The sequence below is a fragment of the Schistocerca piceifrons genome, chromosome 5 (assembly GCF_021461385.2).
Source record: "Schistocerca piceifrons isolate TAMUIC-IGC-003096 chromosome 5, iqSchPice1.1, whole genome shotgun sequence".
NCBI lineage: Eukaryota > Metazoa > Arthropoda > Insecta > Orthoptera > Acrididae > Schistocerca > Schistocerca piceifrons.
In genome coordinates this window covers 87,379,743-87,404,172 of record NC_060142.1, presented here as the reverse complement: position 1 = coordinate 87,404,172, position 24,430 = coordinate 87,379,743, and the positions used below count along the sequence as shown (strand labels likewise).

The 24,430-nt window shown below is 43.0% G+C and overlaps 1 protein-coding gene across 4 annotated transcripts in view; it reads left to right on the top strand.

Annotated features, from left to right (window-relative positions):
- The first annotated feature begins 13,609 nt into the window (after nt 1-13,609).
- LOC124797830 (hemicentin-1-like) overlaps nt 13,610-24,430 on the top strand; it is a 1,195,221-nt gene continuing 1,184,400 nt past the window's right edge. For all 4 annotated transcript variants that reach the window (XM_047260869.1, XM_047260870.1, XM_047260871.1 and 1 more), the window contains exon 1: nt 13,610-13,773. In XM_047260869.1, the coding sequence (XP_047116825.1) occupies nt 13,725-13,773 (49 nt within the window). In that variant the 5' untranslated portion in view covers nt 13,610-13,724. The remainder of the gene's footprint in view (nt 13,774-24,430) is intronic.

Genomic DNA, 24,430 nt, shown 5'->3' with positions numbered 1-24,430 from the left:
TGCTGAGCGCAGAGGTTCCGCGGCCTGCTCCGCTCCTCCAGGGCGTGTAGCCATGGCGAACGACACTCCGTTCATGACAGGGTTTGGTGCGGGCCTTGGACGTGTTATGACGCTGGGTGGCTTCGACTGTTGATTTTTGCGCCTCTGCGCCTCTTTGTACACGTCGCAGCCCCTGTAGTTGGCCGCATGGCCTTGGCCACAGTTGGCGCAACGGCGAATGTTTTCGTGGATTAGTGTACATGCGTTGGATGCGTGTTTGCCAGCGCATCCGCAGCAACGGGGTGCCAGGCCGCAGCGGAGGGCCGAATGACCGAACCGCTGGCAGTTGTTACATGGTTGTGGGACCTGTGGCGGTTCGTATGTCTCTACCCTTACGTCCATCCGCAGAAGGCTTTTTATCTGCAGAAGGCCGCGGGAGGCGGCCGTGTCGGCCATCTCGACCAGGTAGTGTGGTAGACGGTGGTGGGAGCGGAAGCCCGTCATCCTGGAAGCACTTTTGCAGTCGAATCCTAGGAAGTTGAGCGCCGCTTGTACTGTGGTATTTGGGGTACTGGGGTCCACTCCCTTTACCACGTACTGCTGTGTCCGTTCTTCGGCAGTCCTGTACGTATAATGTTCGATCCCCTTTTCTTTGAGGAAGATAAGGAGACCTTTATATTCATTTTTAGTTGATACGTACAGTGAGGCCCTATCCCCAGAGTACTTCGTGTGTAGCGTGCAAGGTGTATGCCTTTCCGCGAATGTTGTGTTGAGGACACTGAGGTCCCCGTAGTTTTGTATTACGACTGGGGGAAAACCAGTCTTCCGTTGCGCGGGCGTAGCTGCGGTTGGTTTTTGTGTGGTGTTGCTGGCCGCAGGTCGGGTCGTGTTTGTTGTTGTGTTGGTGTTCCTAACCGGAAGTGCGGGTTTTGGTGTACCTTGCGAGTGTGGTTATTCGCTTGTTTGCGTGGTTGTTTCTCTGTTTGCGTCGTGGGCCCTCCACCTGCCAGGGCCCAGTGTAGTGTTGTTCTGTGTCCGCATCTGCAGCTGCTGGTTCCGCCGTTGGAATCAGCTGCCGCAGTGGGACGGTGTCAATCCGACTACAACCCAACCGACAGGCAGTCAACCGACCCACCGACAAGTTAGTGTCAATCCGACTACAACCCAACCGACAGACAGTCAACCGACCCACCGACAAGTTAACTTCCGCTCCACCCGACCACACACAACAGTGAGTTCAATGGAACAACGTAATAAGTATTAGCGCCCACTATCAATTATACACTGAGCTGTCAAACTATACATCGTACTGGACAGCGACAACACGATGAGGAAAATACACTGCCTGAATTAACGTCAACGGCTAGGGCAGTTAACCGGAACGTACAGCCACAAGGCAGAAGATTCTGATGGTGTACTTCAGTTCGAAATAACTAAGTACAATTGAACTCCACCGGAGGGTGGCTAAAATTTGCCAACTTGAAGACACATGTTGTTGCTCCTGGGAATGTCCCGTCAACGAAACCCAAACGACACAATGTGAACAGTCGTGACTTGCTGGTAAATTAAGTTAAAATTCAACTTTCGTGTCCTGGATCAGAGAGCTACGGACCTCGTAGCATTGGGAACAGCACCACACTCTTCGACCACGCGTGGACGTTACCAGCAGTCTCGGCCAAACTAAGCGCTGCTGAGATTTCCCCGCTGCTCCCCGGCAACCGACCAACTGGTTGGCCCGGAAACGGCGAAAGGACCAAATATACGTCGGCTGATGTTCGAACAACTGAACGACCAACCAACGGTCGTCCCGCTCCAATGTCCCTTCGTCGAAAAGTTCATGTGTGTCGCGAGTGGTCGGCGAGCAATGGCTGTCGGCTGTCGGCTGTCCGGCCAGACACACGACGACCCGGAAATTCTATCGGTCGCTCCAGAGATGGTAGGACAGCACACCAATCGATACGCGCTGCTGCCTCTAATCAAGGGCAAGTAAGGCAGGAAGTTACTGAGGCCAGTAAAAGGAATAAGATAACGAGGCGGCAGTACCGTTATAGAAGACGACAAACAATAAATGGGATAGGCGAGAGCCGTGCGCGGCTCAGTATTCTGTGTTAATTTTTTCCAGACGCTTTTCGAGATCAGAACAATAAGGAGTTAATGTGAAGGTTGTTCAATGAACCCTCTGCGAGCCACTTAAGTGTGATTCACAGAGTATGCATGTGTTTTTCTGGGAAAAAGGCTACCTGGCAACTTCTTACGTACAAAGGTGGATTCAGCAAAAGAGGGAATTTCTCGCTCCATTCCCTGGTCGTAAGGCATTTCCTCCATGCATCTCTCTATGGGAGACGCTGTCTCATTTCTAAACAACGTCCAGAATTCCTGTGGCGGCTCAGCACGGCAGCAGTCTCTGTCCAGTGGCCTGTGAACCCTCGGACCACACCCGGCGTCCTTTCCAGGAACTCGTCCCTGGGGGTCAACTCTCTAGCAGCTACGGCTGACTCTCGGCCCTGCACATTGCCTCACAGTGCTTTCATTTCCCACTGCTACATCCCATGCAAATATGAATTAAAAGTAAGACAACAGCAAGACAGCATATCTACTGAGAATCATTGGCACTGTGGTGCATCTCTTTTATCTACGTAAATTATTCCAATTAAATGGGACTTTCATTACTAATTTGCATATGGGACGAGATTGTTTCTGAAAAACTCTCTCATGACGTTATTCGGACAGACTGTCATGGACAGCTGCATCAAATCAGTGCACGTGTAATATTTATGGTTAATTGACTGTATACTTGAAGGAGATTAATCTGATGATACGGGAAACGATATTGCTGATTGGTGAACTTTTGTTTATATTTTAGTTTTGGCTGTAATTATGAATGCAAAGTAGGAATTACTTACTTGGAAACCAGTTACGGGGAACTTCTGGGAAGCACTATGCGTTGTTATTGCCCACTGCATACGCGGACGCTTACTTGAAAGTCAAGCGGGAACACGTTTCAAGCCTGCCAATGGTTCCTTCTGATTGGTTCATGGTAGAGAACAGAGAGCCACTCTGCGACTTGGCGACAAAGTCGGGAAAGCACAGAATGAGATGGGAGAGGTGCTTGAGTTCATATATAAAATGGTGGGCGCGCATATGTCCACAATGTAGATCTTTGGAGTCAGGAGTAGCTCTCAATTATGTGTCTATGACTGTGCCATTACTGTGGTTATTCCGAGTTACTTTCATAGCTTCTGTTGTATTCGCAAAATACTCTTAGTCTCAAATATACTTACGTGGCACGAAGAGAAAGCTCTATCACCAAAACTAGTTGCTGTTGGCTTTCTTGGATCGAGCAACTGTATGGCTTCATCAGAGTGCCAAATAGCATTAGGCAACAGCTAGGCAAAATGATGATGATGACACTGATTAACAACAATTTACAATACTTAATTAATAGAGATTTTACATTACTGAACGGTAGTAAGAAAACTATGCATAGCAATGGGTCAATATGTACTGGCATTGAAGTGTCTTTAACTCTGGTCTAGTCTTGAATACAGTGAATGATGGCAACGACCACTTGTAGTCTCCAGTCCGGATCTTCTTCGAGGCCACTGTAGCCATGGTCCTGTTGTTCTCTTGAGGTACTGTTGATACAGTGCTGGTAGTGTCTGAGTGCAGCGATGGGTCAGCTTATGTCTGTGTTTGGCGGACGGATGTCCACTTGGGAACCATTTATGTGACGCCAGGCACTTGCGTAATACGGTTCTTGTCAACTACCGCTCTCTCTGTAGTCTGGCCCTATTAATTGGTGCCTTATTTGTGGGCACTTTCTGTTGTGGTGGTGCTTAATAAGAAATACATTGGTGTCCTGTTCCGGCGTAACATCAAGAGCCGGCACGTCGGTCTGGAACAATACAGTAGAGAGGGCTGTGAGGCGACGTCAGTGAATAGAACGCTGACTAGGACGACACCACGACAGGAGCGGCACCTACACGAAGAGAATAGAAGCGCCACTCCAGATAGCCTCGGCCCCCCTCCCCCCTTTTCGTTTTTTTCCTTCCTCCCTCCTTGTTCTTCCCCCTCCTCCAGGTCCCCCCCCCCCCCCATCTGCCTTTGGCTCGGGAGTGTCATCTTTGTGCCGCCATTTTCGTGCAGTGTTCTACATTGAGTGTTCTACAGTGAGTGTCTTACAGTGAGTGTTCCGCGTTGTGTTTTTTTGGGAAGTGTTGCGAGCGGCCATCATACTGTCGCTGGGTGTGCCTTTTATCTCTTGCGAACTGAAACCAGACTGTCGCCGTGTTTTTTAATTGTGTGTGTACTATGTTACTTGTCTGATTCCTGTGTCTTTTATTAACGTTGCCAACCCCTTTTGCTTTCTGTTTTAACTTTCCGCATTTTTCCGTCATTTTACAATTGACGTCACCGTTTTATCGCCTGTTTTTCTTGTTTCTTTTCTTCTTCCGTTTTTAAAAATAAAAGTCTGTAAGCTGTAGAGCAGCGTACTAAGCTGCTCCCAGCCCGCCCCCTTCGGGGGGAATTGAAAATCAATAAAAGAAAAAAAAAAAAAAAAAAAACTAGCCCCGGCCGCACTAGAAGACGAGCCGTGATATAAACGCTTTAGCCGTGACTTGTGATCTGTATTATTTGCTTGCATGGAAATTGTGTATATTGAAGGACATTGACTATTTACATGTCGCCATTTGATATGGTTCAAATGGCTCTAAGTACTATGGGACTTCACATCTGAGGTCATCAGTCCCCTCGACTTAGAACTACTTAAACCTACCTAACCTAAGGACATCACACACATCTATACCCGAGGCAGGATTCGAACTTGCGACCGTAGCGGTCGCGCGATCTCAGACTGAAGCGCCTAGAAGCGCACGGCCACCAGGGGCCGGCACAAACATGTTACCTCTCAGCTACGCAGGCGGACGCCCCTCAGTACAGATGTTGCATGTCGTAAGCTGGGCAGACAGGCAGCGAATTGTCGCGGAACTAACATCAGACTTTAAGGCTGGGCAGAGCAGGGCACCAAATACAAGTAATGAGGTGCCTTCGTAGGCGACGACCCATACATGTGCCATTAATAACACCATGACATCGGCAAAAACGACTAAAATGAGCACGTGACCATCGTCACTGGACGTTGGCGTAGTGACAGAGCGTTGCATGGTGTGACGAATCCCGATACCTTCTTCATGATGCTAATGGGAGGGAGCGAATCTGTCGTCTTTCGAAGCTGCTTAACACCAGTTCTGCGTGGTGGAGACGAGCTAGCGGGAGCTCCGTTATGCTCTTGGGAACATTAACGTAGGCATCCGTGACTCAAGAGCATTTCGCAGAGGGCATCATCACGGCCAAGGATGCATATCGTGTAGACCCCTTCATGGCGATCAGGTTTGCCGACAGCAGTGGCATTTTCCAACAGGTTAATGAGCCGTGTCACAAGGCCGGGAGTATGATTGAGTAGTGCGAGGAACACAGTGGCGACTTCCAATTGATGTTCTGGTCACCCCCACTCGCCACATCTGAACCCGATCCAACACATCTGGGATGTGGTGGTTGAATGTGGCGGAATTCATCGCCTCCTACCCGGAATTTACGGGAATTAGGTGTCTTCTGTGTGCAGATGTACCAATTCCCTCCAACGACCTACCAAGTCCTGCTTCCAAGCCACGAGGATCGCCATTGTTATCCGTTCTAAATGAGGACATACAGGTTTTTAGGTAGGTGGTCATAATGTTCCAGCTGATCATTGTTTACGTGTGTGGCTGTTCCACATCTCCTCCTAAGCCACTGGACAGAATTCAACCAAACTTCGTATATATATCATTTACTGTCTGTAAACAATGGTTATGGGGGCGAAAACCACCTACGTATCAAAGAGGTGGAGATAGAGCGAAAAAGCAGTGTAGTCTACGACACGTGAATACCCAGATTTTATTAATCCAGTGTTTGAGGATGAGAACACGTAGTGACTTGCAACGAACTAAACACACAATTTAAACCTTTAAGAAACTTTTTCTCGCGGACAGCCCTCACAAAGTGATGAAAGGAAACAAATCATTGTTTATTTATATACGGTATATACACGCAGACCCACTACTCTGTCGTAACAGGGAGACGGGTGATTAACGTGACCTGTTTCAGGTGGCGGACAGGGTGTCTAATGAATCACCCCCTGTTTTTAAAGAATTACAATTTATTTATTTATCAACAAATTTTCTTGGAACTACTTTTGTTAGAAACAGAACTTCTTGAGGATATGTTTAACTTAATTTTAAACCTCCACATAAGCTGTAGTATTCACTACGCATGTTTTTAAACGAATTGGTACGTGAGATACTACTGCCTACAACGTGTTAGGTGGAGCATTGGCTCATACGTCAAATATTACGGCTTCCAGTTCATCCAAGTTCCCTGATTTCCTCTTATAAACCTCCTTCTTAGACCACCCCAGAGAAAAAAATCGCAAGGCTTTAAATCAGGGCTGTGGGCAGACCATTCATGTCCACCACGTCTACTAATCCAACAACCTGGGAAATCACAGTACAGCCATTCATGGGTATCATTTGCAAAATGTGCACGTGCTCTGTCCTGCGTGAAGTGAAGCTATCGGTTCCACCACTGTGAAATTACTAAATTAACATGGTTTTTTGTTTACATGAACAGGTAGCTGCTACTTAACTTTAATAAATATCATGTGTTGTGGTACAAGCCCATCCGTTATTTTACACTTGCAGACAATATCAGTAACCTTGTTACAGTCTGACGCTATGTTCTGTCGTAGCTGGAGACTTGAACAGATAGACGCCAACTGGAATGTGAGTCAGTGAGAGTCAGTGACTGAGTTAGTGGCTGAGGCCTCTAGTCAGCGACGGCGACATAAATACCAGCTGTCGAGGGGGCGTTGGAATTGTGTTGCTTGCCAGTGTGTCTCTGGCCTTTCTCGCAATAGTCAAGCTTGATCGAACACCTACTATCGATCTTCCCGTTACATCTTTGGCGACCGGTGTGCTAGCAACAGCTTATACCAGAACACTGGTCACACACGATCTTGCAACATTTCCAGAAATCTTTCACCATAATTGTGTTCCGTAGAAAAAAGTACCAACAACTTCAGATGACGTGCTACCACACTATAATGTCATCTTCGGACGCCCTTGTGCTTCTTCAACACATTCATGTGAGTTTTAGGCTGCCTAGTAACGGTAGTTAGGCCTGTTTACAAATTCTCCAACGTGAAAAACTATCTCATCAGTCCACAGATTATTCTCAATACATTCAGGCCAATCATTCGTTCCAATACAAGACAATTTCTCCAAACTCTCTTCTCCTGTCACAGTCACCAGGAAAGAACTGCTGCACGTAATGCGGTTTCAACGGCGTAGAACTGAGATCATTCTTAAGAATCGTTACAACTGCTAACGTGAAAGATTACTTTCACGAGATCCTTGGCATAGTGATTTCTTGCGGCTCCTAGTGAACATTTCATGAACTCTGTCAACATACTCCAGTATCCTCGAAGTTGATGGCTCTCGTGATCTTCTTGTATTGGTGGCACTCTCTGTTGTTAGGAATTTGGAATGGCAATTTTTAACTATTTTGCACCCAGTTTTACTTGGATCCCCCATTTAACCCTCCACTACATTTACGCTCATCACCACAGAACCCCAGACCTCATAACGAGCTGCTATTTTGTCCTGTTCTTTCACAGTCAAGAAAAGAGTCATTTTCCAACTGCAACAAAAGAAAAATGACACAACCTCAACTGTTTCTAACAAAAGTAGTTCTAAGAAAATTGGTTCACAAATAAAGAAATTATAACTCTTTAAAAACGGTGAGTGACGTACTAGACTCCCTGTAGAATGACTTTCTTTGAAAATTAAAAATGGAAATCTGCCGTTTGGTAAGGAAGTCAGCACTCGGATACAGCGAGCAGTCAACTGAAAAATAACTTTGGCCAGTCGGAGAATCTGAAAATATCAAAGACTGACAGCAGATCAAAATTTAGACTCAGGACATTACAGATAAGCTACAATGCAGTACACAATATAAATTCTATCATACAACCAGGTAAACTCAAAATTTTGCCAGACGAATAGCGTCAAGAAGGGATTCTAATAACTGTAACAGCAGTGGAAACACTGGTCAGGAACCTATATAATCACAAGAATGTAGAAGTTGGAAGGGAATGCGAGGAAAATGAATAATGAAACAATGTCCATAATCTGTGACGGTATTTGTGGTCAATCTGTATCTGTCAATCAAGTATCTGTTTCTGTAATAGAATTTCAATAACACTCTCCAAGGCTATCAACGCTAACTACAAAAGATACAAGTAAAATGAATATAATAATAAATACTCATGCCCGAACTAATGGTAAAAATAAAAAGAAAGAATACAGAGGAGATGTGAGTCGATTTGGGGAAATTTAAGATGAGATAACAAGAAAAGTACATAAAAATCACAACAAAGTTTTAATTGGGATTTTTAACGTCCAGTTAGGAAGGCAACAGATATACAGAGACACAACAGGGAAATGGTCAGCACATAAAAGAACAAACAGGAGAGGCATAAGGCTGGTGGAATTCTGCAGATACCATGACATGATCTCAAAGCCAACACACGTCAAGGGAAGGCCAAATAAGCTCAAAAACTGGAAACATTCAGCCTGGAATTAAGGACAAAGGCAACTGGATCATATCTGCATGGATAAAAATTACCACAGGGAAATCTATAACATGAAAGTTCTGGGAGGGAAAGATACCAGGTCAGATCATTGCATGACAGAAATTAAAATTAAATTCACCACAATGCCAAAGAAAAAAACTCTACTCAAAAATAAGAGAAATTACGTGTCTCATTAATTGGTAAATACGAAGACAAAACAGGGAATATAAAAATAACGGACGATGTAGTGGAAACAGTTCCTTAATTAAAACAGATGGCTGAACAACTATCCCCAATAAACTCAATGGAAAAACCTAAATAGTGGAACGATGGTTGTTATAAAAGAGTGGGAGCGACTAGCGAGTCGAGTCTCTGATCAAGCTTTGTTACTGTATAGAAGTCATAAAACAAAAGAATCACACTTCGGACTCACAAAAAAAGTAATCGGAAGGGTTAAACGCCAGTACCAAGACGATATAATTGTAAGAAATAAATACCGAAAAAACAAACTCAAGAGATTATTGCATAGTATTTCGCAGACAACTAAAAATATATGACCGTGCTACATTAATGACAAAGGATAAAAATAATATGATGGGCCATAGCAATAGGAAAACGCAGAAATTTTAGGAAAAAGTTTGACAAATTATTCAATTGTAAAGATCCCCAAAAATGACTGAAAATATACACAGTACTCCTGTTAAAACACCAGCAGAAAATACAACCCAAATCAAAATCCATGAAGCCTACAAAACTTTGAAACAGCTCAAAACTACAAAGAAATTGAATAATATCAAACATTTGAAGAAATTTGTAAATATGCAGCACGACTACTGAAGATATCATTACAGAAATTGCTAGTAAAAATCTGGAAGAAAGAAGAACTACCATAACATTGGACTATAGCTATAATCCACCCATAGCACGAAAAATAAAACAAATCAAATCGAGACAACTAAGGTCGAATGCCCCGTCGGATATTACATACCAAGGCATGTCTCGAATTCTATGCAATCGCTGTAAATACTGTATTAGCTTGAACTGTAACTTGTAGAATACCATGAAGTATTTATGCCCCGGGGGAAGCTGTGCAGAACAGATAATGACTTTGAAACTGACAATGGATTATTACAAAATAAGACAAAAGCGACAGTCACAACCTGTGTAAACTTAAAAAAAGATTACGATTGTATTCACAGATCTCCAGTGGTGAAGATACCAGCGAATTTCAGACTCCATCCAAAAGTAATAAAAATAATAAACTTAAGAAACACCACACCTCAAATTCAGAGGGGAAATATCAGTTCCATTTACGTTTAAAACAGGGTTCAGACAGGGAGATGATTTATCGCCAATATTTATCCGCTGTGCACTGGAGTACGTGATGAGGAAACGGTGCAAGGAAACTCCTAAAAACATAGGATTTGGAAGTAAGAAAGATTAAATAAACTTAAATTTCTTCGGATTCGCAGATGACTTAGCGTTACTAGCTGATAACTTTCAGGAAGTCAGAAATCAAATAACAAGCACAAAAAATAAGACTCAAGATATTATTCGAAAAACTGATATTATGGTAGCAGATCCACTGGTAATGGATAACATATGAGTAAATAATATGAATGTAAAAATGGTGGTACAAATTAAATACCTAAGAGAAACTATAATACAAAATTTGAATGAGAAACCTGTATGGTAAGAATGTATTAACCCAATAATAAAAGCTCAAAAATTAACGTGGGGCCACATACAATAAAAATGTATCACCATCAATCAAAACTAAATTAAATCATAACAAGACAATGGTTCAACCATAGGTGACATACGATGGTGAAACTCTTTTCAGAGTCACTCAGAAAAATAGAATTGACAAAATCATAAAAGTAGAGAGAAGAATAGCTAGAATATAGATAAATAAGAAATGTCTAAAAATGGACAATGGCAGATAGTGACAAATGAATTGGTGCTCAGTGAACTTGAGTCCATTACAATACTGTACGGAAAAAAGGATCTCTTTATTTGGTCACACTACGAGGACACAAGAAACCAGATTGTACTGAAAAATAATAGACAACCTCTGGAACATGAAGCAACAAGTATGATGGATAAAGGAAATCAGGGAGGATATGATAGAGCTAGAATAAACCCTAGACGATTGGCAGAACAAAACAGGAAATGTAAAGACACTGGAAAACATAAAAATATGATCCAAACCGAAAACTGACGAACTATATAAAAATGTGAGGAACAACATAAAGGATCAGAAAAAAATGATGGGGTACAACGCAGTTCGGAAAGAAAACTTACTGAAGAAAATGATCTGGTAATTAATGACTGAAGTGGTCCAATAAGGCCGTAAAAGCAGAAGAAGAATATACAGTGTGGTCAGAAATAGTCTGGGAAGCTTGTAAAGACGTTGCAGAGTAGGTTGTGCTGAGAAATAACTGTTAAAAAAATTCGATGCGTTGCGCCACTGTCGGGTTTATAGGCATTCAATCAGGCCGCTATGACCAAGTGGTTCTAGACGCGTTATTCCGGAAACACGCTGCTGCTATGGTAGCAGGTTCGAAACCTGCCTCGGGCATGGATGTGTGTGGTGATGTCCTTAGGTTAGTTAGGTTTCAGTAGTTCTAAGTCTAGGGGACTGATGGCCCCAGATGTTAAGTCCCATAGAGCTTAGAGCAATTTGAACCATAGGCATTCAATATAGCCTACAGGATGTTGCACATGAAAACCCAAGAGGACCCCGAGATATTACATCCAATTTGTTTTTTCGACTGTCGTATATACTTTACAAATATGAATCACTTCACGAGCAACTTGTCTGGTTGTTGGAATAACAGATCGCATTCGGATGGGCTTCCAGCACACAGGTAAATACATGCACCGATTGAAGTACACTCAGTCCCAGATGCAATAATATTGAGTCGAATAATAGTACAATTGCATTCAGACTGAAAGGTGGCAGCCGGCCGGTGTGGCCGTGTGGTTCTAGGCGCTTCAGTCTGATACCGCTTGACCGCTACGGTCGCAGGTTCGAATCCTGCCTCGGGCATGGATGTGTGTGATGTCTTTAGGTTAGTTAGGTTTAATTAGTTCTAAGTTATAGGCGACTGATGACCTCAGAAGTTAAGTCGCATAGTGCTCAGAGCCATTTTTTTGAAAGGTGGCTACACTGAGTCACAGCGCCAGAGATTGCGCCAAAGATTATTATTCAGCCGCCTCCACTGGTGCAGTAGTATTTCATAGGATGTCGAGGGCAGTTGTTGTTCTGTTGGGCGAGAGAGTAGATGCTGTTCGGTTGGTGTGATGTATAGATGGAAGAAGTTGCAATTGTCAGAGTGTATTTGAGAAATGAGATGGGCTTTTGATTTATGATGCTGGTGTAATGGAAAACTTTCGTCAATATATAATGAGGTAAAAAGGTATTACAGTTTTCTTTAATGACAATGCCTTTTGATCAAAGGTACAGTCACCAAGGCATCTGGCTCGTGTTTATTTATTAGACCTGTAATTCTGGTTTCTATGTGCAAATATAGTATTTCTGGTTTTTCAATTAGTTCATTGTAAATGGTGTTTAAAATATTTTGTCGTATTGAGAAAGAACCGAGCAGATACATGTACGTTGAGTCACACTACCACACACAGAACAGTTACAGTTGTGCTTTGTTGTTTTGCAGTTTTTATAGTTGCAGGGGACTTAATTAATCAATTGTGTTAATGGAATTTCCTTGTCATTCTTTATTTTTATTTTATGCAGCCAGATTGCTTGCTAATACTAGTCAGGGCCAACCGGTTACGAGACTTCGTAACCGGTCTCACAGCTACTAAAATTATTGCATCTATTCATTAATATTAGTCCTTTCGTTTTAACTAAGCCCCCTTGCAAGACTGACAACAACACCGATCATCACATCCCACCTGTATGAAGGTGTGGCCTACACACCCCAGTTGCGGTCTTGATAACGCTATGCATTGAGATCTGCTAATTTCCCCTTATTGGAGTGAGATATTTATCAGAGGTGACGGTCGAACGAGGAAGAGAAGTCTGTAGGAAGGCCGGCCGGGGTGGCCGGCGGTTCTAGTCGCTACAGTCTGGAACCGCGTGACTGCTACGGTCGCAGGTTCGAATCATGCCTCGGAGATGGATGTGTGTGATGTCCTTAGATTAGTTAGGTTTAAATAGTACTAAGTTCTAAGGGACTGATGACCTCAGAAGTTAAGTCCCATAGTGCTCAGAACCATTTGAACCATTGTGTGTAGGAAGTAAATAAAGGTGCAAACAGTTCCAAATGCAGCGAAATACAGGAAAGGCATCTTTTCGCAGTCTGTATATATTACACCAGTATGCAAAATTTATAAAATTAAAAAAATTAATTTGACAACGTTGCTTCTGAAGTCTGTCAATTGTATTTCCAAGGGTTACACAGGACATCAGCTAAAATAAATACATTGCAAGACAGTTTCTTGCAAGAATGAAAGTTGCCGCGTGCAAAAGATCGCTGTTATGCATCTAAGGGCTAAGGCGACGGAAATGATTTTTAGTCGCCTAATTTTATACCGAAGTCGATGGTAATGCCAACTTTGAAGAGCAATGCCGTCTGCAAATGGCGATAAGACACCCTATCCGCATCTCCGACGAGGCGCGTTCTGGCAGGCGTGCCTCGCAGGCACGCGTTGTGAGACCCCTGGGCAACAATAGAGACAGTTGCTTGTTGACGGTTAGCTGTTACCCCGCCTAGCGGCGGTCCGCACGGAAATCTGTCGGGGGCCGATCTAAAATTATCCCGGCGCCTGCCCGGCTGGCTGGTGCGCGCGCGGGCACTTTTTTTACGCCACGCCACGCCACGGCACGGAACGGCACGCCGCTGTGCTCCGCGGCGGGCCGTGGTTGGGCACGCGGCCGCGGGCGGCGCTGGCGTCGGCGGCGCGCACTGTGGAGCGGCCCTCCGCCGCCGGCCTCCAGTCGGTGCTTGCCCGCGGCCGCGCCGTCATCCGCCAGTGCATAGTAGCTCGGGGAGGCAAGCCCTGCGTCCGACACCCGCGACTCCGCGCCGTCGACGTCTGCGCCCTCGCCGCCATGGCGCCACCGACCCTGGCCCTGCACCTGCTGCTGCTGTCCGTCGCAGGTCAGTCCGGCTCTGCGTCACTTCTTTCTGGCTGCAAGCCCTTCGGCATATTTCTCCCCCTGTCCACGAACCCTCCCTTATTAATTTCTCCCGTACTAAACAGATAAAGACTTCAAAATTTCTATCAATATTATACTTTCGCTGCAAATTTTAATGTTGCAATGCGTAACCATATGTAGTAGAGAAGGGTTATCTAGAGATCAATTATTAAAATAATGACAATGTTGTGAGACACGTGCTAAGGCACTAGGCAATAATGTACTTGACACTTGAAGGGGGCACTTGAAGGGAGACGTCATAGTGACAGACAAAGATCTCTCTCTTTCCCTTCCTCCCTCCCCCCTCCACACCCCCACTCTCTCTTGCTCTGCACCTCATTAGGAAAAGATCCTTTTACATCTTGATTAACGTCCCGTTTGCAAAACAGATTATGACATCGACGTTTCTATTTACATTCCACTATCACTGCTAATTTTAGTACTATAAATCGTGACCATATTCAGCGGAGCATGGGATAGAGAGAGTTTCTACAGGTGAGTTAACAGAAAAAAAGTGACAGTGTTGTGTCATATCTGGTAAGATATACAGAAATAATTTGCTTGGCACTGGAAGGGGCAGCAGAGTGGAGAGCTCATAGTGGCATAAAAATAATATGTGGAGCAATTTAGCCACGACGTCGGTTGTACTACATATGTGGATTAGAAACAATTAGGACGAAATAGTAAGAGACTGAATATAGTGTCAGACCACTAGCAAAGTTAGCACTTTAGATAGTGTAACGAATCTGGCAGTGGTTTCCAAATCTCCTGTTTGACAGAGCAACTATCATCATTGTCTATATACAGTTGTCTGTTATCATTGACTGTCGTGAGTAATGTGATATTGTGTCACAGTATTAATCCGTTTCCTTCTTACCTTCGCTGTCCATCCGACACTATATCTACAAGTCTGTCAATATTGTAATGTAATCTTCGTTATGATACGAAGTGATAAAGGATTAATACTATACTATTGATAGTTAAAAACATTATACCTGCCCGGCTTACATTTCTCAATTATTTCACCTTGTACCTACAAATAATCCTAAACTAGCATCCACATTGTATATTAACGTTTGAGTTTTATATTGAGGCTGGTTAATTATTACTATTGAATGTTACTACATAATCTACAATGTTGTGAGATTAATGCAGCGTAAATGCAGATCAGGAGATAACGTAGAACAATTACGCTGCCCTGTTTAGATTTTTCCCACTCATTTGTTAAGTTCATCGCTATTTAACCCATATAGCGGTTCACGGTTTAGGTTTTCTTTTAGTCTCACTTCTTACGTCACTCACACAATCACCACCAGCAGAAACAGCAAACGGAATTACTTGTGCAAGTCTTACCTCGTGCTGTACTTTGGTGTTCCGACCTACCAACTTCTAGCTTAGAGTTTTTTATGTATTCAGTTCGCAAAGGAGACATAAATATTTGGAATAAAAGAAGTGCTTCCTTCCTAGTCCAGGGTTGCAGATGGTCCGCTGTGATTCTCAACATTTTGCAGCAACGATCCACGACAGACTAGCGCGGTTGCACCGCCTTAGTCATGGCACTCGCACCAGTGGGGAGCTGGATTTAGAGATTCCATTTATTACGTAAGATAGTTTTTTGCGATTATGTGTAAATGTTTATTATCTAGCTGATTTTATTCCGGTATTGAATGTCGACAGGATGAATCCATTTCTATGCCTTATACATGGGAATCACCCACCCGTAAACGTTCATCAAGCAGAACTGGTACGTTTTGGAGAAGACACTAGTGTTACAATAAATCTCAATACAGGATAAAACTTTGAAGTGCTAGTTTTGAGAAAACATGCTATATTCGTTTCTGCACTACAAATTTAGTCAAACAATCAACTGATGTAGCATATGAACAGGAGACAGAGAACAGACCACAATGCTCCAAATTTTTCTGTGTGCATACTGATGAAAACTTTAACTGGAAGAAAGATATTACTGAGCTGCTCAAGCAATTAAACTTAGCTTTTTTATAGTTTTTGTATCATCGCTAGGCATGGAAAGAAACGAATTAGCTTCCTAACACATTTACACTCCGTAATGAATTATGGAATAATTTTCTGAGGTACTTTGTCTTTAAGACAGAAAGTACTGTTTGCAGAAAAAACAACATTGCAATTATCGTCTCGGTGCCTCCTTAAGTAGTTAGGGATCTTAACTGCACCTCGACAATATACGGGGTGTTCGTTTCAATTTGAGATAACTAAATTTCTTGCAAACGATGTATCGTACGGAAAAAAAATTCTAGGTGAAAAGTTAATATTAGTGAATGGAACATCTGTTTGTGCTACACTGGCTTCTTCCTAACCACCCCTCCTATGGGGGTAGGGCCAACCTTGTATTTTCAAACAGGAACCCCCATTTTATGGCATATTCGGATTCTATACCAAAACACGTAGGATTTACTCAAACCATTGTTTCCCATTCGTGGCAGGTGGCGCTGTAATCGACAAATATCAGGTGGCCTCTTCTTGCACTTAAGTCCCGACGTATTTGATTCTACATTTCATTTATGATGTAAATTTAGACCTTTGTCTTGTTATTGCTGATGCTGCTACTGAAACATTCGGTACAAATAATATGGTCAGACATTCATATTTTTGCAAATAAGCTACTTGTATAGTAACATAGTTTTCTGTTCCCTATAGTGTTGAGTGTGGTGAGTCCCCAGACCACCAAAATGCTTGATTTCGGTAGACGTCCTCGAACCCCGCCATCACTCTGATCTGTTTGTGTTCCATCCAATCCCCGTAACTCCGAGCTAGCGGCTGCTGGCGGAATATAAACGACAGCCATTGTAGTAAGGCAATACATCCACAAAGTGAGATGACAGTAGCACGTGCTCCACTCAAAAGGAGGACGCCAATGGTAAGAGGCAAAGGGATTAGCCGAAATCAAGCACCCCAGTGGTGAGAGGCAATAGTACGCACCGAAATCAAGCTCCCCATTTGTGAGAGATAAGGGGACTCGCTTGTATCAAGCATTCCGACAGGAACAGAAAACAATTACATCCACCTCGTTGTTCCTGAATCACTCTAACCGTAGCTTCTGATAGACATTTAAAGGGCTAACGATATTGTTTTGCACAATCAAATTTACAACACTAAAGTAACGTTTGAACATCAAAATCAGTAGTTAGCACACAAAGGCTTATAGTTACATGGTAAATGAAATGTGGTGTCAAATGCATCACGTCTTAACTGCAAAAACAGGTAGACTTGATGGTTATCGATTACAGTGCCACCTACCACGAATGGAAAACAATGGTTTGAGTAAACCGCACGTATTTTTTGTCTTAAATCCCGTATATGTAATATAACAGGGGCTCCAATGTGAAAACACAAATCTGACCCTCCCATGGTGGATGGCTCCAGCACAGACAGATGTGCCCTTTACTAATGTTAACTTTACACTTAGAACATTTTTTCATATTCGTCGTTTTCGAAATATTTTTAGGTATAGTTGCGTGAATGGGGCCGAGAATAATGTGTTCACTAATGTTGAATTTAGGCCAGTCTACCGTTTAAGAACTTCTGAATGGCCAGCACGTGGCCATCCACTGAAACTAGTAATAGACACGAAGACTATCCAGAAAGTAGATAGCTTTTTGGTATTAGAAAAAAAGAAAAAGGAAAAGAATGTTAAAATTAGACGTAATTCCTCGAGCTTTATTTAGGTATTGGTTTTATTGGCAACTAGTTTCGATGTTGATACATCATCATCTTCAGGCCCACACTTGTTGACAGTAACCGTATGGACCTGAAGATGATGATATAACAACATCGAAAGTAGTTGCCAATAAAACCAACATCTTAATACAGCGGGAGGAATTACGTCTTTTTTAACATATATTATACCAGCTGACGTCCCAAGTCGTCCATTTTAATTATGGATACACGAAGAAAGGAAGAGAAAGTGGAGGAAAATTTTTTTTATTCATTTGGCAGCTGCTCTTAAGTGCTACTTTTCAACACAGTCTCCATAAAAGTTCAGGCACTTATCATAGCAGCGAACAAGCTTTGAAATTCCGTTGACATAAAATTCAGCCGCCTGAGACGTCAACCAGCTAGCCACGCCCTCCGCAGTTCGGCGATGTCGTTGTCAAATCGCTGCGTTGCGAGCCAGGTCTTCATCATTTGTAAACAGATATCTTTTTGTGGCGGTTGGTAATTTGTGTGCCCCCCTAGCATAGACTCCAATCTGCTCTCGCACTTCACATGTTTGACACAGTCCCGTCTCCAGTTACGATTCGTTCAAAGATTAAGTCACCATCTTTTTCGTAAGAATCCATAAATGTTAATGATGCAGCATTACACTGCTTCTTGTGGTCTTCTGTCAAGAATTTTGGTACCCATCTTACACAAAATTTGTGATAACCTAACATCTGTGGAACGATTTGATGCAACAGACTTTGTGAAGTTTGTGGGAAGCTGAATGAGAACTCCGTCGTTGTGAATCGGCGGTTTTCTTGAATCTTGTCATCGACTTCTGCGACCAGTTCATCCGTCACAGGCCGGCCAGAGTGGCCGTGCGGTTCTGGGCGCTGCAGTCTGGAGCCGGGCGACCGTTACGGTCGCAGGTTCGAATCCTGCCTCGGGCATGGATGTGTGTGATGTCCTTAGGTTAGTTAGGTTTAATTAGTTCTAAGTTCTAGGCGACTGATGACCTGAGAAGTTAAGTCGCATAGCGCTCAGAGCCATTTGAACCATTTGAGCCATCCGTCACAACCCTTGGTCACGCATCTCGTTCTTCGTGGTGAACATTAATTCGGCAATTATTACGTCTAACCCACCTTCAGTTATTACGATGTCTTGCCAATAAATTCCAGTCTTTTTACGATTTTTTGCTGAAAAAATCAGCATTACTGACCGCGATTCACAACTAGCGGGATTTTCAGTTGCGGCACATATTTAAAAATGTAATTGTGAGACGACGAGAAACGACTAGTGATGGGAACAACCGAATGAAAACAGCCGACTCATTCGGTTGTAGCCTTATGTGTCGGCTGAATTATCCATTCATTCTTTTGAGCGAAACCAGTCTGGGAGCAACCTAATGTAAACAATCGATAATTCGGTTGTAGCTCCAGTTATCGATTGGACTACTCATCCATTTTTTGGACGAAACCGTCTCTAGGAGCAACAGAACGAAAACAGTCGATTAAATTATATATCCGTGGGATTACCATTCATTCATTTCTTTAGACTGAGACAAGTCTGTGGGAGATATGGAATGAAAACAGTCAGGCACACTCAGTTTTGCCGTCGTTAATTCATTATCGTCAAGTGCACTCTGTTATAACCTGTCGTCATTCTTATTGCCATTCCGTTATTGCTTTTTGTTGAATGCCAATAAGTAGCTTTCAGTTCATTATTTCGTCCAGGTTTATGAAAAGGCGTTTTCTTAGTAGTCAGCTTGAATGTTTTTAATGTGGCATGGAAAGAAATGATACGAGTGGATAAAAAGTGACTCTCAAGATAAATTCAGTGAGCTATAAAATATTTGCACAGACGATTCGTATTCTGAAACTATATTAAGTAAAAGAATTCAAAGACAATTAACGAATGACGACAAATATTTCTTGTGGGAAAATTACCTCAAACTAGTGACAGAATATTTACATGCACGTCTGTATGAGCAGACGTTAATGTCGATTGACAGCCGTCCGAAGTTAATTCGCTGAATGCGAATATTTTGGCAGCTGCTGTGATAGGTATAGATGCACTACCTATATTGTGATATTATTGACAGCTTGTTGCTTAAAAAGCAACTGATTAGGTCATCAAACAATAAAAAAATTGTATGTTATATGCTTTCTGCTCACGTCACTTCAGCATTTACCGAAAGAAAATTATTATTGGTGACGAGTGCAAACCAACGAGGTGAGAAAGAAAGATTTTCAATAAATTTAAACAAAAAAGTTATTGTTAATATATTTAAATATAAATTTATAATGTAACACACCAAAAACCCGTTGTCAATGTTTGAAGTTGGAAAATATTTTATAAACTGTGAATCATACCCATATAAAAATTTATAAATGACAGTTCTGAAAAACTTCTACGTTGTATGATTTTCAAACAGCTGAGCAAAGCTGAACGTACTCAGACATTTATCTCTTTACTTATTCTGATCAACATTAAACTGACACACGATATATTTTTTAGCGCAACGCAATCTTTCTATAATCCCTACAAAAGAACCGCCCTGACTAACAATTACCTATACCTTTCATGAACCACTTACCTCCCAAAAATCTTCGTTACTCGAACTACTGCAATACAGCGAGCGCAAATACTGCCAGCTAAAAAAAACATTCTAATTACTGAAGGCACTAACTACTGATAGGCATAGTTGGCAAATGAAAGATTTTGGTATAGAACAAACAATGTATTTACCTTAATATGTATAAAATGACTTTTGAACACAATGAAGGTAAATACATTGGTTTTTATACACCAAAATCGGTTCATGACATCCAGTCTTACAAATTTCCTTTTTGTGACGAGCACAAGTCCAGATTGTCTGCTCTTAAAATTCTGCCATCCCTCTCCCCAGATCCACCACTGGTGGTGGCTCACCTCCAACTACACAACGCTACGCGCTGTTCACATTCAACTGCCCAACACTACAATAGCGAATATTCCAACAATGCCAACCAGCCACAGATTGCACACAGCACAGTCAGTGATTTTCATACAGAGCACTACGTGGCGATACCAACATAAAACCGTAAACAGCCTACTTACAACGGCCCGCATCTCGTGGTCGTGCGGTAGCGTTCTCGCTTCCCACGCCCGGGTTCCCGGGTTCGATTCCCGGTGGGGTCAGGGATTTTCTCTGCCTCGTGATGGCTGGGTGTTGTGTGCTGTCCTTAGGTTAGTTAGGTTTAAGTAGTTCTAAGTTCTAGGGGACTTATGACCACAGCAGTTGAGTCCCATAGTGCTCAGAGCCATTTGAACCATTTTGAACCTACTTACAACGGATACATATATTTTGAAAATACAACATTTTTAGAAATATGCTTTCCAATCCCATCTCCTTGAAATAAAATACCTTATTTGTATCTAAAAAGTTGGCAACGTAGTCAGGGTTCACGTATAACTGAACAAGCTGAAAGAGAGTCTAAGTGAAACTACTCAGAGAGTGGAAACATTCACAAAGTTAACGTGGCCGAAGAGACTAGTTCCATTCGGTGGTTTAATTCTACCGAGAAAAGCAATGGAACGAAAAAATAATCGACTGGCCAATTGTTAAAATCAGTCGATTGTCCCATGGCCAGAAAAGACACGAACTCATGTTGGCACGGCTGAGTACAGGCTGAAATGACAAATCCTCGATAACCAATATGGCCACACTAGCCCCATCCATTGTTGCTTCAGGTGAAAACGTATCTACTTTTTGGCTAGCCCTCGTACATATCCAGCCAACTGACCCGGTGCACATCATTTCGAGAAAAAAAAATCGTTCGAATCATCTGAGGAAAACCTAACTACATAACAAATTCGCTTACATTCTGCGAAATTTAGCTGCTGTGAAAAAAAATGGCCATGTTCGAGTATTACTCGTGTTCTGAGCGCCCCACACCAACTTAATTATGTACATATTTGGATTGTTCAACCATTCCGAGGATCGAAGACCTCGAAGATTTTGGCGTGTTATTGCCACTGATACCGGAAAGATGTCGGCCCCATCGATTCCAAGACTTTCGAGAATGTTTTAATTTCTACTTTGAAGTCGGAAAACAAATGACAAAAGAAACATTTTGTCGTGTGATATGATTATAGTATAACAAATTTCATGATTCTACGTGACAGCGAGGTGCCACGTAGGTTTCAGTGAGTGAGTTTGCGAGTATCAAAATATGTGACAGAAATTGCCGTATCGTTTGATTGCACTGACTTAGAAGCTTAACAATTTAGGCCAGCAAAGAACTATAGTCCTTAGTATGTAACATAAATATGAACTTGATACGCCTGCCCGTTTCTGGGGAAAAAGGGGTTGCATTAAAATAGTATTTGCTATAAATGTCCGTATCTTTCGATTGCATTGACTTAACAGATAATGTTTCTTATTTTGCCAAGGAACCATAGATCTTAGTATGTGACACAAAGTTCAGTTTGATACGTCTTACAATTCCTGAGAGAAAGTGGTTTTAATAGACTGACGGACAGACAGACAGTCTGACAACGAATACAGATTACTAATTAACAATTTTCGGTTCTTTATTTTGGTTGCCGTGCGAAACGTTGCTTCTTGGTAAATTTCTTGATTGTAGATCAAAGTGAATTACCCTATAGGTTTTGGTGAGTGATTTTGCGACTATCAAAATATGTGACATAAATGACCGTATCTTTTGTTTGCATCGACTTAGATGCTTCACTTTTTTACGTCGCCAAGGGGTCTTAGGCCTCAATATGTGGCATAATTTCAACTTGATACGTCCATCTGTCCCTCAGAAAAAACTGTTTCCAAAAGTCGGACAAAGAGAGAGACCACAAAGTTACCCTGTAAGTGTTGCGCTTTTACCGATTGAGTATGGGACCCTGAAAGCGATGTTCAGAACCATTCGTCTCTGGGCATTTGTTAAGTGTGCAACATAGTCAGCCTGCAAGTTAACTTCGTAGCACAGAGCGATTTGAAATGCAGACCGTTTACATCTGGAGTTGAATGTTCAGGCTTGAGAACGGATTTGTTGTCCCATACAGGAGCTGAGATAGCACTGGCTTCACAGGGTCGCTCCAGCCCGTTGTCTACACGAGGCTGACAAAAACGGCATCGGCTGGAGCTGGAGCACTGGAGTCGCGCGTGAGAGCTTTACGACAGCGAGGGCCGGAAGCCGCGGGCCATCTCCCCGGTCTCTCTCTCTCTCACACACACACACACACACACACACACACACACGACACGCATTGTTTGTAGACATGTTGATCACAATGAATAGTCGACGGTGTTACATTTTTCAAAGGTCTATGGCGTATCAATGGCTCCATTTCAAATGATGCATAGCAATTTAATTAATTCCCTGTAATTCCAGGAGGTACGTCGGAGAGGGAGACGATTTAGCTACTTCCTAATTGCCCTTTGGTCACAATGTACGATGTTTCAAAGGGCTTGGATAAATGTACAAGGCAACACAATTACGTGAGTATGATATTATTTAACAGCTAAAGTTAAAAAAATGGGATCCTTTCTTTTACCTACTGGAGCTTTAACGATTGATTCAACTGTGTGGAAAACCAAGTTTCACAGCTCGTTGGACCCCACGTTGAATGGTCGTTCCTACTGAGGAACGAGGGCGTCTCGGTGAGGGGTGGGGGGAGATTTGGTTAGTTGGTTGGTGTGAGGGGAGGGGGTTGAACAGCGAGGTCATCGGTCCCATCAGATTAGGGAGGGAAATCGGCCGTGCCCTTTCAAAGGAACCATTTCGGCATTTGGCTGAAGCGATTTAGCGAAATCACGGAAATTCTACATCAGGTTTCCGGACGGAGGTTTGAACCGCCGTCCTCTCGAATGCGAGTCCAGTGTTCTACTCAGTGCGCCACTTCACTCGGAGGGGTGGGGGGGGAGGGGGAGGGGGGAGAGGGGAGTAGGATGAGTTTGGGACGGGGGAGCAGATTCTCAGTTGGAGGAAACAAGTAAGTTTAGGATTAACTGCAGATGTTGAGATGACAGGAAGATGAAGTGCACACTTCTTAAGGGGTTCCTTTAACCATGGAGCGAAAGTCACGAAAATGATCAAATAATTACAACGCAGATGCTACCGAGTGGACGCTAAACACTGCGTAAAAGCTCAACCTCAAAATTCCAATAGCGCGCTTTGAAATAGTAATCAAGAAAGGTGTGACGTCCTTGAAATTATAACTCGAGCAGGGACCAGGAGCAGCAAGAAATCAAAGAGAATTGGGCACACATGAAGCGGTGTTCTTTCTCTCCGCATATTAATCATGGATGGAACGGGAAAAATGTTTCTGTCGTACCATGTACCCTCCGACACACATCACACAATGATACCTGTTGTGTTGGCAAAAGAGCCAACACCGTGTTACAACTGGAGGCCGAAATGCACGCGACGCGGGTTGGCGTGCGGAGGGAAGGACTATACTGAGGCGTGGTCTGGAACATGACAAGGAATTAGAATTCAGAAAGCGGGCGTAATTAGTTTGATACTTAACTTTAATCCATTAATGATGAACATCGCTCTTGACGGTGCATGATTCACAATATTATCTGTTCAGAATAGTAACTGAATATGACACCTTGCTAGGTCGTAGCAAATGGCGCAGCTGAAGGCGGTGCTAAACTGTCGTCTCGGCAAATGAGTGCGAATGTAGTCAGTGAACCAGCGCTAGCGAAGTCGGCTGTTCAACTGGGGCGAGTGCTAGGAAGTCTCTCTAGACCTGCCGTGTTGCGGCGCTCGGTCTGCAATCACTGATAGTGGCGACACGCGGGTCCGACGTACGTATACTAACGGACCGCGGCCGATTTACAGGTTACCACCTAGCAAGTGTGTTGTCTGTCGGTGACACCACAATACTCATAGAACACTTTTCCTTGTATAGATGGTTGCACCAACTCCATTAACACCTAC